Here is a 13,849-nt window from a genome sequence, read left to right on the forward strand (position 1 = left end):
ATGTCTTTATTGAACAAAATATAATATGTTCTCATATAGATAAAGTATGTCTTTTCATTTTTTTAAAGCAAACATAGGTAATCCTTCAAAAAATGTATTTAATTTTGAGGTTATTCTGTTTGCATTGGTACAAAATATCTAATTCAACCAGTAGCCATGTCTGACAAAAATATGATGAACGAAAATATGCCTTCATCTCTAAATCTGCACTGAAAATACATTCATTTCAACATTACTAGCAACTGAAGTGCTTTTTCTGCTGAACTGAGATAAACAGTAATGATCAATGAACACAGACCCTCCTGGTTAAAAAACAAAACAGAAATCTCATAACATAATTTTATGTTCATTCACATGTATAGCCCACATTTAGTTAGGTAGAGACTATCTTCAGCACTGCTCTCTCTGTGCTTCAAATTGCACTGGTAAAAAATCATTTGCAATATCATCCAGAAACACAAACAGGCAAAAATAAGGTGCCACCAGTGTTGGAAAAATGAAAAAGTCCACAAAATATTTTATCTCTTTATTTCAACTGTTCCTTTAAATCCAGAAAAACGTAAATAACCTCTCAAAAGGCTGAGCTGAGTTGAACTTAAAGATGGAATGGAAGCATAAACATTCCTTGTTCCAAAAAATAATAATAATAATAATAATAATAAAAAAGTGAATATAGCTACATTGTCTGAACTTCAGTGCATGTGAGAAATTGGCTCATTTATTTTCTGCGCCCTTACCTCAGACTGCTGAGGATAAAGGGGTCTTTAAAATGTGTATGGCTGAATCAGAAATCGCCCCTATACCCTAAATAGGGCATTATTTGAGGGGACAGCCATTTGTAGTGGCGTCCAAAACCACAGTGGACATGTTTGAGTGTACTCACATGTTGCACCGCAATAACGGGTGTACAGCCGATGTACACACAACAGCTGTCCGACTTCACGCACTCGTTTTCATTCACTCCTTCAAGTGAACTGTAATAGTGGACAAACGTAGGGAATAGTGAATGAGGGGCCAATTTCTGATTCAGCCTCTGTTTTGCGCGCCGTTTTCTTCAGTCTCTTCACTGCGCGTCTAAACATGTAGTGAGCATAGTAACGTAGCCGCACACCGGACTGAAGCTCATGGGCGCGTCTCAGGATCTCACACCGGACGCTCACATACGCGCAAGCTCAGTTTTGAATCGACTTCTGACAGAAGAGCTGCACGATGTATTACATTTATATTATATTTCCCTCAAATCCTCCATGTACATACTGATTTCACCCTGTGCTACAAGAGATACACTCATCATGAAGTTCTTCTGTCAGTAGTCGATTCAAAACTGAGCTCGCTCGTAATGTGTGCGTCCGCTGTGAGATCCTGTCAACGCAACCGTGGCAACATAGGAAAAACGGTTCTACTGAGCTGCCTGATATAAATGTGATTATTTATTTATTTATTTTAAATCGCATTTGGCATTTAGTTATTTCAGTGTGTCAAACGGCTTCGCGGTCCGGATGGATGCATCTAGCGGTCCGGATCCGGACCGGAGTCCGCCAGTTGGCGACCCCTGATGTATGGCAATACCATGGTTTGTTTGCAAAATTGTTCTGGGGGCCACTCTATTTCATGGTACTGAACTGTTACCATATTTACATGGCCTGATGTACATGCACATGAACTTTAATGACATCCTATTCTTAATCTGTAGGGTTTAATATGGCGTTGGCCCACCCTTTGCAGGTATATCAGCTTCAACTCTTGTGGGAAGGCTTTCCACAAGGTTTAGGAGTGTCTTTATGGGAATTTTTGACCATTCTTCTAGAAGCGCATTTATGAGGTCAGGCACTGATGTTGGACGAGAAGGTCTGGCTCGCAATCTCGGCTCTAATTTATCGGCTCTAATATTAGGTCAGGACTCTTCCACACCAAACTCACTCATCCATGTCTTTATGGACCTTGCTTTGTGCACTGGTGTGCAGTCATGTTGAAACAGGAAGGGGTCATCCCCGAACTGTTCCCATATAGTTGGGAGCATGAAATTGTCCAAAGTGTCTTGGTATGCTGAAGCATTAAGAGTTCCTGTCACTGGAACTACGTTGTCAAGCCTAACCCCTAAAAACCCCACACCATAATCCCACCTCCGCCTAACTTTACACTTTGCACAATGCAGTCAGGCCAGTACCGTTCTCCTGGCAACTGCCAAGACCAGACTCGTCCATCGGATTGCCAGACAGAAAAGTGTGATTTGTCACTTCAGAGAACATGTGTCCACTGCTCTAGAGTCCAGTGACGGTGTGCTTTACACCATTGTATCCGACACTTTGCATTGCACTTGGTGATATAAGGCTTGAATGAATCCACTCTCTTATAATACCACTAACAATTAACCATAGAATATTTACTAGAGAGGAAAATGTATGAATAAACTTATTGCACAGGTGGCAACATATTATGGTACTATGCTTGAATTCACTGAGCTCCTGAGAGCAACCCATTCTTTCACAAATGTTTATAGAAACGTCTGCATGCCTAGGTGCTTAACTTCATAGACCGTTGGCCATGGAAGTGATTGGATACTCAATACTTTGGTAATTTTGGTATATTTCATTAGATATTTAGAAATAAATATAATTTGTTCACTATAGGTACATGCTGATTAATTTATGTAACCACACCTTTAATTTTAGCCTTTTTTGTTTATTTCACCTTTGAGACATGGGTAAATGTGTCATCTGGGAAATGAATTCTCCATTTTTAACAGGATCATGCTGCTTCGGAACAACACCCTCCGCATCATTAACTCCAGCCGCACGGATGAGGGAAGCTACGCGTGCCGCGCGGAAAACCAGTTCGGATCAGCGGAGTTGACAACCGTGCTTCTGGTAAAAGGTAAGAGACCTTCATCAACCCCCACTCCATAAGCCTAACCTCAGCCCGTGGGTAACCACAAGAGCAAACAGACCGCTGGATGAATGAGCAGGATGGAAGAATAGTTCATTTCAACTTATCAGGCGTGAAGATGTTTGATTTGCCTGCTCAAGAACCTACTCACACAAGAGCGTCTACTGCATCTACAGATTTTGTTGAGGAGGTTGTTCTTTACCAAGAAAACAAATAATTACTGGAAGGGATAGGTCAGATTGTCTTGATTTTATCACTGTTGTGAGTATTTGTTGAAGGGAACCCTGGAGATACAAATGTATGGGCAGAATCCCCATTTCATAACACATTGTGAGGCTGTTCAGTGAGTCAAAGATAAACAGACTATGTGAAATGTGTAAGGCGTCATCATTAGTGAAATTCTGTGGGCTGAAAATGTCTATTGTCCAAGGTCGCAACAGCCGGTATACACCAAGAACGATAACTAAAGATCACTATAACGATATAATACTGTCTGTACCATCATAATTGTTGTTTCTAATTGTTTATCTTTGATGACACTGCATAAGCATCATTCATTAAACACAAGTAGTAAACTAAAACAAATCAAAATACTAGTTTATAGTACATAATACAATAAAATGCAATAAAACTATTTATATAGGAATGATAGGTAACAGTTCATGCAATGTTTTAATTAAAAATAAAAGCCTAGTGTCAATATATTTAACTGTTGCATATCTTCTGTTTGTCAAGGTCTGCAATTCTAGAGGATGAACTTGTCTTTCTCAAAAGTCAAATATGAATTTCCGTGTAGTTCAATTATTCCAGTCACTCGTTTCCCAAATGCTGTGGTGTTTAGTGACTGTGTTCAGAGTGGCTGGCACGGCTGCAATGTTTTTCAATGTCATATGGTTATTTTGTTCTGATGACAGAATGACGTTCATGTTTCAGAACCCATGCGGGTGGAGTTGAGCCCCATCCGGGTGGAGGTGACGGTGGGAGAGAGTGTGGTGCTCAGCTGTAAAGTCACTCATGACCCCTCGCTGGACGTTTCCTTCCTCTGGCTGCTCAACAACCAACCGCTCAACACCCAGCAGGAGGGGAGTCACTTTGAGTACATTCAAACAGTAAGCAGCTTCACCACAAATGTGCCACTTTCTACTTGTGCTGAGGCTGTAAGTGACCGTCTCGGTTACTGATGCAACCCTTATTCCCTGAAGAAGGGAACGGAGATGCTAAGTCGACAATGATGTATTGAGGGCCAATCTTGGATCCCAATATGTCAGTATCGATGTACCGTTGAATGTGAAATGGGAAATATAGTTACAGTCTGTTTGGTGGTCATCTGGCTGGTATTGTTTGGTGTGTTGTGGATAGTAATATTACTTACACTGTGTTATTGTTAATGGACAATAGATCAGTGATTCCTGATTTAGCAGTGTGTGGTCTATTGATAACAGTCAGTATTAATATTTAGTAAATTATTGGTATTGACTTAATAAAATAATGATTTGGCCAAAGCAGCTAATATTACAACTTTGTAAAAATCAAATACTATATTTTTTTTCCCGTCTGATATTTCAGTGGCATATCAGTATTGTTCAATAATGGCCTTTTTATGTAGAAATATAATGTATAATATATATTACATTTATTAGGCTGATTTTAGAAGAAGGTCATATTTAAGCCAAGTTAAACTGCAGGCTCATTGGGGGAAAAAATACCTGTGAAAAGGTCAAAATGTTTTAGTTTACAAATTATGCACAATAGTAAAAGCGTTTTAAGGTTGTTTTGTAGCATTGCTCAAGGATCCATGAACACACAAATCTTTATTCATTTATGATTTGCCTCTATAATTTTAATTTGTGTGAAAAGGAATGAAATTTGTTGGAGTTTTACTCTGTAGCCATTTTTGGCACAGGCACGTCGCCTCGGGCGGCATTTTTTCATGACGGCACGAGCGGTTAAAAAATAAATAAAAATCCTCTGCGCAGCGAATCTGTTTTCTATTAACTATCATTTCACTGTGTGGGGAATCGGCAAATTGGCGCCCTCTGCAGCTGCACTGTGAACACAGAGCCGCTGAATGCGTGCTAGAGAAATAATAGGTGGTAGAATTATTGTTAAGCACGTCAGGGGTTTGGGTTCGAATCCATCCTCATATAGTTTTTTTACTCCTTAATACCAAATGCGTTCATCAGTGATTGTATAACAAGGGCAGGGACATGTTTGTGTGCATTTAATCTTGTGCTTTCACTGGAACGAATAGAGAGTCTCACTTTTTTAATGAAGTAGCTACGACTCGCATAGAAAGGGGAATATTCGATCTGTCCGCTTACATGGCAGGTGCAAATCTGGTTGATTTATTTCCAGATATGAGTAATGCCTGAAACCGATCTGATAATATATCGGAAACCATGTGTGTTTTTTCTGCTTACACGTTCGCCAGTCATGTCTAATCTGTGCCACATGGGAGGAAAAAAATCGGAAAAAAAATTACCTTGCAGTGTAAATACGGCCGTAGATTAATATAGCATGTAGGCTAATGACAGATGTGTAATGTGTGATGAAGGATTTGTGCTATTTAGAATATTTATTCTCGGAATCGAACAGCCCTATTATGAATACATTTCAAAAATTGCTTCGGGAAGAAACGCTACGTCAGTTTGTATGTCTTGTGACCAATTGCATCATTATGTCATGCTTTGATTGTAAAATACCATTGGCTCTCGTGTGTCTCGTGACCGATCGCCTCATGCTGAAGAGTCAGGTATATCATTTTAATGAGATATGACTGAGTGGAGTGAGTGTGTGTGTGTGTGTGTGTGTGTGTGTGTGTGTGTGTGTGTGTGTGTGTGTGTGTGTGTGTGTGTGTGTGTGTGTGTGTGTGTGTGTGTGTGTGTGCATGGAGCGGCAGATCATAATTTCAGCAATTAACACATTAAGATCAACTCTGTTCTTTTTATATATATATATATATATATATATATATATATATATATATATATATATATATATATATAAGTATAGCCTATAAATATTCATAAAATCATCCGTGTGAATCCATGTGCGGACCACGGATGCTGCCTGTCATTGACTTACATAGGCATCACTTCCATGGAGCCATCACGTGAAATGAACACAGTTCCTAAACTCAAAATCTGTGGCAATTTCACGGAATTATGTGAGACCAGGTTGCCTTGAAATATAATGTTAAAGGTAGGGTAGAGGTAAGAATTGGTTAAAAAACTTTTTTTTCAAAATGTATTTAAACGATCTTTATATATCAGTACATAATTAAAATGTAAGTACTCTAAAAAAGAAAGTATAACATTTGAGTGTCTGTAAACCTCTCACGACTGTTTTAAAGACAGCTCATTATTTCCACTCACTCCACCTTCTCCCTTGTAGTCTTTTTCCAAAGCCACGCCCCCAAAACACATGAACGGGCCTCACTGACCAATCAGCTGGACGACGCATTATTTACCTGAGACGAGCAGCGTGCCATCAATGTAGTGACATCATGTCAGAATCACATGTTAGAAAAAATCTAACTTTATCAGTATGAATATAAACAAATAAGATGTCTTTTAGTACTCACTATAAGGCTAGAATACTGATACTGGTAAAGTTGAAAATATATGTTTGTTTAATTCAGTAACGAGCTAGTTATATTTGTAAGGCAAAGCTCAAAACTACATTTTTTTTTTTTTCAATAACATCAGTTATACTGTGATGAAGATGAATTTCGTGTGAGATTCATAACGCATACTGTGTTTTGCATGTAAGAGTTTCCATGATGAAAGCATTGTTGATTAGTAGTAGCTAAAGCTAACTTAGTTCTAAAAAAAGTTCCTGGATGTGGTGTACTAGCTTTTACACATGCATTTTGTTATCTAAGTTTAATTTTTCGAAATTCAACACGACAGGGATCAACTTGAGCTAAACATATTGAGTATTTATCATCTCTACTAATGGCTAAGTGTATAATATGTAACATTATGCTAAGTAATGTTATGCTGTATTAGTCAGCTTGATGTGCTAGTGATACATGCTTCATGAAAACATAAACCGAAAAAATGTATGAAATACAAAAATACAGCCAGCAATGATTCATTTTTCAGCCCCTTGAGGTCCCTCAGTTCTCAACATCGTTGGAAAGCCACGTCCATATTTACTCACGTTTGATTTCTTTGTTAATCCAAAGACTTTTTGTGTCTTTTTCAGAGTACTACCCTAGCTTTAATACTGCACATATGATAATGTGGATGAATAAATCTGGTTCACACTCCAATATGGCGACAAACCCTCTCTCTGCTTCCACACACTCATATTTTGAATGTCATTAATTGGCCAAAAAAGATAAAATAGAGTTAAAGATGATATTTTTTTCTTTTCTTTTTTTTTTTACATTTTTCAAGTATTTTACTGCTCGCAGTTTTTGATGACAGTATCATAGCTCTATCTTCAATCTGTTGCTCCTGAACAGATGGAGTCACAGTTACTTATTTTAGAGATGCCACATTGCACCAAATCCTGCTTTAACTGGAGTGAGAATCAATCCAGTGAAAGGTCAGCCAGGACCGTATGTCATCATGATGAAATACCCGCTGTGAATCACACCATCATGTTTATCAGAGTCTCAGAGGAGCAGCGGCTCCACACACTCTCCGCCCTTCCTGCAGGATTGAGAACACTCCCTGATTGCAACGCATCAACAGGCATTCTGTCGCCATAAAATCATCCGATGAAATTATTTTGCATGTGCAGATGTCTGCTGTGCATTGGATTGCTTTGAGTTTGTATTATAGTTGTTGTTTTTTATCATATCTACTGGTACATTGCCAGTGTACACAAATAAACAATATGAGGGAAGCAACGTATATATTTTATATATTTTAAACTTCTGAATAGGCAAAATTTGTGTGTGTGTGTGGGTGTGGGTGTGTGTGTGTGTGTGTGGGGGGGGGGGGGGGGGGTTATGCACTATCGGTCAAACGTTTGGAATAGTTAAGATGTTTGGTACACTGTGTTTTAAGGTGACATAATCACATGTACTTACACTGAGTAATATTAATTAACTGCATGTACTTACTCCATATTTTCCAAAATCCAAACTCTTTTCAAATGGCATTCATTGGATCTCATTTATAGTAGGACTCTGGATACCACTATTCCTTGAAGGCCATTCACCAATTTGATTGGCTGACTTTGACAATTTTGTTTTATTATTTCTCTGTCATGAAGTAACCTCATCTCATACATGCTTACATGTAACACCTGATCACTCCTCAGCTCCAGCTGAGACAATCAAGTTAAACCTGTCTTGTGTCCTCTCAGTATCAGAACAGAGTATAGCCATATTCAAGTCTTGCTTCCAGCTGACAACATTATTTGTTTCCCTTTACAACAGCACTGAGCACCATTCTGCCATGAAACTGTCATTGTTAAACATTCACTGTGATCTGATGTGGGAAGATGTGCTATATTAGCCTGGGTTTTAAAGGTTTTATATTCAATTAGCCCACAATGGGTTTAACTGCTAATCGGCACAGCAGCTAACTGGGTGTTTGGGTTGTTTGGTCTGAGACCAAGTAGTTGTAACACGGGGAGATTTGTAAGACTACCAATTCCATGAATCAAAGATAAGATAGGTAGCCTAGCTGCACAACTCCTGGTCCAAGCTCTTGTTCTCTCCAGACTGGACTATTGTAACGCTCTTCTAGCTAGCCTTCCAGCATGCACTATCAAACCCTTGCAACTAATCCAGAATGCAGCGGCGAGAGCGGTCTTTACGAGCCGAAGAGAGCACATGTCACGCCTCTCTTCAACAGACTGCACTGCATCAAATTCAAGGCACTGGTGCTCGCCTACAAAGCAACCACTGGCTCTGCACCAATATACCTAAACTCGCTTGTTCAGACTTACACACCCTCCAGATGCTTGCATTCTGCGAGTGAATGGCGCCTCATGGTTCCATCCCAAAGGGGCATGAAATCGCTCTCACAGACATTTTCCTGGACCGTTCCCACCCGGTGGAATGACCTGCCGATCTCAATTCATGCTGCCGAGTCTGTAGCCATTTAAAAAAAAAAAAACATCTTAAGACACATCTTTTTCCACTTGTACCTGACCAATAAAGACTAGCACTTAACCAGCCAATTAAATTTTGTGTTTGTTTGTCCAAAAAACTGTACTGTGCTCGATTAACTGAGAATTCTTACAGCTCTTGCAGGTTGTTGGCCTTGTTTGTTTTGTTGCTTCTATTGCTCTCCCCTTTTGTAAGTCGCTTTGGATAAAACCGTCTGCTAAATGATTAAATGTAAATGTAAATCAAGACGCACCCAAGCAGCAGCAAATCTAATCTGCCGTGAGTGTCGTCTTGCTACTCTCAGTACTCTTCGGAGCTTTAAAAGCCAAACTCTGGTCAGGCAAATCACATCGTGTATAGAGTCGGTGGGCGAAGCTTAACATAATGATGGCCGAGTTGCGCTTGTGTGCTTCTAGTAAACACAGAAGCTGGAGAACGGCGGTCTTTCGAATCGGCTTCGACCGCAACTCGGGAAGACTTGGAGTTGAGCTTTTCTCTGAGAAAAGAACAAAGAACGGCACTGAATTCATTGTTAAGAAGGGAAGATGTGTTCTGAGTTTTGCCGACCGGATACGCCGAAAGTTTAATCTTTTAACTAGCTCTGGTTGGTTGTAGCGCTATCCAATTGCGTGCACGCCGTGCAGAGGAAGTTTGAAAGACAACCGCTTATCCCGCCTCTTGTATTGAACCCGGCCAATGGTGAGTTTCCAGACCAAACATCTTGATGTGGGTCTGGCTTGTCAGGCTACAAGATAGGAGTCATATGACAGTTTCAGTTTCATCTGGCTTCCTTTACGATCACACATGGAGGTTTTCCAGTCTCTGTTGCTATCTCTCCTGAAGCTACAGCAGAACATCAAATTCTTTGCTAATTCTACTGTTGTAGATAATGTTGTATGAGTTATATCAGGTCAAAGTGTAGTTTCTCTAGTAAATAATGGTGTATTAACCTCTGGCTAATTTCAAAGCAAAATGCTAATAAAGCTAGCAAAACAATGTGTGCCAGTGGCGGGATAGGTTGTAACATGTTTTGAAACAATTAACCACTTACATACAGCTACGAATATTTTTGTGATTTAGATAACTACATAATGCCTATATTTATGTGAATTTGCTCACACAACCACACACACACACACACACACACACACACACACACACACACACACACACACACGCACACCCCATTCATTTAAAATAAAACTGTGGTTCTGGCATATCACTTGGAGTACTTTAGGAATTTTGTGCATTTTGTCTACCTACAACTTACAACAAAGGTCCAATTTGTATTTGGCATCATCTCACAAAGTCTGTGATATAGTTGAATACATTTAAATTGTTGCCATTTGTAGTAGACAAATGTGCGTACTTTGCATAAAAGTTTCAGATGTGTTGCTAAAAAAAGGGGGGGGGGGGTAGTTTTTGGTGCTGAAGAAAAAAGTTTTACAACCATACCCGGTCTCCCCTACTTTATGAGTCACTTGCACCATATGATCGTCTCATGAACCCCAGAAAATGCCTGTTCAGCAAACACACCCAGAGTAGGCACAGTTTACTAGAATATTCATTGCACATTTTCATTTCAATTAAAAAGAGTGTATGAAGTTAAAAGAGAGAGTTTTGAATTGTGGAAGTTTTTTATACTCCAGCTTTTTTTCTTAATCATTAGACAGAACCAGAAATAGTGTATACATTTGAGTTTTATAAAACAGCAAATATCCTAATAATATTCAACTAGTTAATAATAGTGAGAATTGGACCCTAAAGTGTTACCATTATAACATGCATCCCTAATTATCCAGTTACTCATAACCCCTTAACTGTAAATGAAAAATACTGTACTAAATATTTTGTATTTTATAAAAATATATATTTTACAAAGAAATGTAACTCAAAATTTACTATTAAATCAAAGCTATTTGTCTAACAATGTTGTGTTCCAAATTTGAAGTTGATATCACAAAAATTTAAGTTTAAGATTTTGTTTAGGCGTTGTACCAAAAATAGCCACCGGGTGTCGTCCACGTTTTTTTTTTTTTTTTTTTTTTTTTTGATGCATTTTTCTGTAAATGTCTGTCAAATATCCCTTCCATCACAAAACAGTCACCAAATATGGATCCTTGACTCTCTGACCTTTCCAACGATATGTGTTTTGTCAAGATTATCTAAGATTTAGATTATTAAGTAGTACATTTTACAATACATTTTGTGATATGAAACATGCCACCACCCAATAGGGGAGGAGCCTGCAAAAAGAAATTTGAGTACTGTTTCCATGGTAACGCAGCATCCAACTAGCCTAGAAATCTAGACGCACCCTAGCGGTAGCAAATCTAATCTGCCCGCTAGTGTCGTCTTGCAACTCTCAATACTCTTCTGAGCTGTAAACGCCAAACTCTGGGCAGGCCAATCACATCGTGTATAGAGTCGGTGAGCGGGGCTTAACATAATGACGACGGCCGAGTTGCGCTTGCGTGCTTCTAGTAAACACAGAAACTGGCGAACAGCGGTCTTTCGAATCAGCTTTGACCGCGACTCTGGAAGACTTGGAGTTAAGCTTTTCTCTGAGAGAAGAACAAAGAACGGCACTGAAGTCATTCTTAAAAAGGGAAGATGTGTTCGGAGTTTAGCCGACCGTATATGGCAAATGTTTAATCTATCAATGAGCTCCGTTTCACCTTCGCTGCTCTGGTTGTAGCGCTATCCTATCGCGTGCAGAGGGAGTTTGAAAGACCACTGTTTATCCCGCCCCTCGATTGAGCCCTGTCAATGGTGAGTTTCCAGACCAAACATCTTGATCTGGGTCTGGCTTGTCAGGCTAGCGTCCAACGGTTTTCACAGGATGAATTTTGAGTTCATAAGCTTTCGAATGATAGCTAACAATGTTTACTAAAATATAGGATACGGAAAAAGGCCATAAAAAAGAGTGTGACAGTTATTAAAGAACTACTATTAATCAGTACAATTGCTCACATTGGTAATTCATTGGCAATTCAATATAATATACACACCTCGTTTTCAGACCAGGACGCCCATGGGCAATTAGATGGGTTGGAGTGCATTTGCTATAAGTAGGAGTCTTAGCTTAAGAGTGATTCAGGACCGACAACTCTGAGTGAGGAAAATCCAAAAACTTTTATCTTTAGCTGACCCCGTTGTTACGTATGACACAGTCTTTTGAAGACTGGGTTCAGTTGGCTGTCCAAGAAGGAGAAAAAGAGCGTTTTTAAGAGTCTATATAAAACTTCACATTGAAAATAATATTGTACTTAACGTACTTAGGAAAAGAACAGCAACACAATAAGATTCTGAAATCTCGAAGAAGGTTGTGACTGACCCAAATCGTCGCAGTTGCATTTTTCCATTTGCCAAGCAAATAAATTTAATGATTTCTTCCAATCCTGGCGCTATGCACTATATAAAAAAAAAAAAAAAAAAAAAAAAAAATTGTTGGTTTTTGTTGGTTTAACTTAAAAAAGTAAGTAACCTGGTTGCCTTAAAATTTAGAGTGTATTGAAATTAAAAATTTGAGTTGATATAATGAAGGAAATTAGCTTAATAATAGAAACTCAAACTATTCTTGTATCTGAACCACATAAAACAATTTATAAATCATGAAAATAGCACAATTTGGCATGTTTCACTGCGTCATCAGAAATAAAACACACACAATTACCCAATATGCTTACAAAATATTTTAATATTATTTTAATAAAGGTTGTCGAATCTCAAAAAATGTTCATTGTATGAACTCAAAATTTTAAGGCAACCAGGTAACTTTTTTTCTGCATAATTTTTTACAGTGTGGCATTTCTGCAATCTGTTTAAAAAGATCGGTCACAAACATGATCCCTGCACGATTTAATGTGCAGTGTCTTATTAATTCACTCATCAATAGTGTGTGACACTTTTCTTCTTCCTCTCCGAGTTTCGTCCATTTTCTCAGCTATTAAAGAAACTCTCAAGCTTCTTAAAAGTCCTTGTCCGTACTCCTAACGATTTTAAACCTTAAGGACTCTTTTAAGGGTTAAGATGCTTTCTGAATTACTCTTTTGTTTATTAGGATTTTTGCTAGGATTTTTAGAGGAAAAACGCATCTTTCTAAGATTTTTTATTTTGTCACTTGGAGCTACTCTTTGCATTAAGATTTTATACAAAATAAATGTGTTTACTGTATGGAAAATAATACTACGTTTTTCTTTTGTTAATATATTTTTGAGGTGAAGAATCCAGAATATTCCTCACAAGCAACACATATTCATTACGACAGTACGTGGCAGACAGCGGAGCAGCACCCAGCTGTCTGATTCATGTGCTGTAATTTTAATCAGCCCCTGTACTAAAGAGATGCCTGTAGACCTTGAATTATTCGCAGTCTCGCCTGGGGCGTTTCTCATTTCCAGAGAAGAGCAGATTGAGGAAAGTAATGGCGTGCGTGCTCTTAAACTGAACAGGGATCTCTTAATCCACACAAGCCAATAGAGGCTATAGCAGCAGCCCATTGCTCAGGTGTCAAACACTGCACAGAGGTCTATTTCTCTCTTTATCTCACTTCTCTGTTTCCCTTTGTACTTTCTGTTTTTCCCTCCATTTAGCAGTCCTCCACAGCAGACCTGATGATCAGAAGCATCCTCCTGAAGCATGCTGGGAAATATGGCTGCCGTGCTCAGACGAGTGCAGACAGTGTGCTTGCAGAAGCTGAGCTGCTAGTAAGAGGTGAGAACATTAGTGGAAAAAAAATGGCCTTTTGTAAATTGCGGTTCATAATGAAAACTGTGATTACAACATCTTTGTAAAACAACATGAAAACAAATTGACCCTTTTGACTTTCTGAATAAATTTCCCCTGTTGTTGTTGTTGTTGTTCGTGATTCATTGCTCTGCATTTTTC

The 13,849-nt window shown here is 38.7% G+C and overlaps 1 protein-coding gene across 6 annotated transcripts in view; it reads left to right on the plus strand.

Moving 5' to 3' along the window:
* Positions 1 to 13,849, plus strand: part of cntn5 (contactin 5) — a 427,504-nt gene that overhangs the window by 370,037 nt on the left and 43,618 nt on the right. For 5 of the 6 annotated variants that reach the window (XM_067419349.1, XM_067419350.1, XM_067419348.1 and 2 more), the window contains exons 13-15: positions 2,747 to 2,874; positions 3,820 to 3,995; positions 13,555 to 13,675. In XM_067419349.1, coding sequence (XP_067275450.1) covers positions 2,747 to 2,874; positions 3,820 to 3,995; positions 13,555 to 13,675 — 425 coding nt within the window. The remainder of the gene's footprint in view (positions 1 to 2,746; positions 2,875 to 3,819; positions 3,996 to 13,554; positions 13,676 to 13,849) is intronic. The other variant, XM_067419351.1, reaches the window with a different exon arrangement.

Source organism: Pseudorasbora parva, chromosome 16 (genome assembly GCF_024679245.1).
Source record: "Pseudorasbora parva isolate DD20220531a chromosome 16, ASM2467924v1, whole genome shotgun sequence".
NCBI lineage: Eukaryota > Metazoa > Chordata > Actinopteri > Cypriniformes > Gobionidae > Pseudorasbora > Pseudorasbora parva.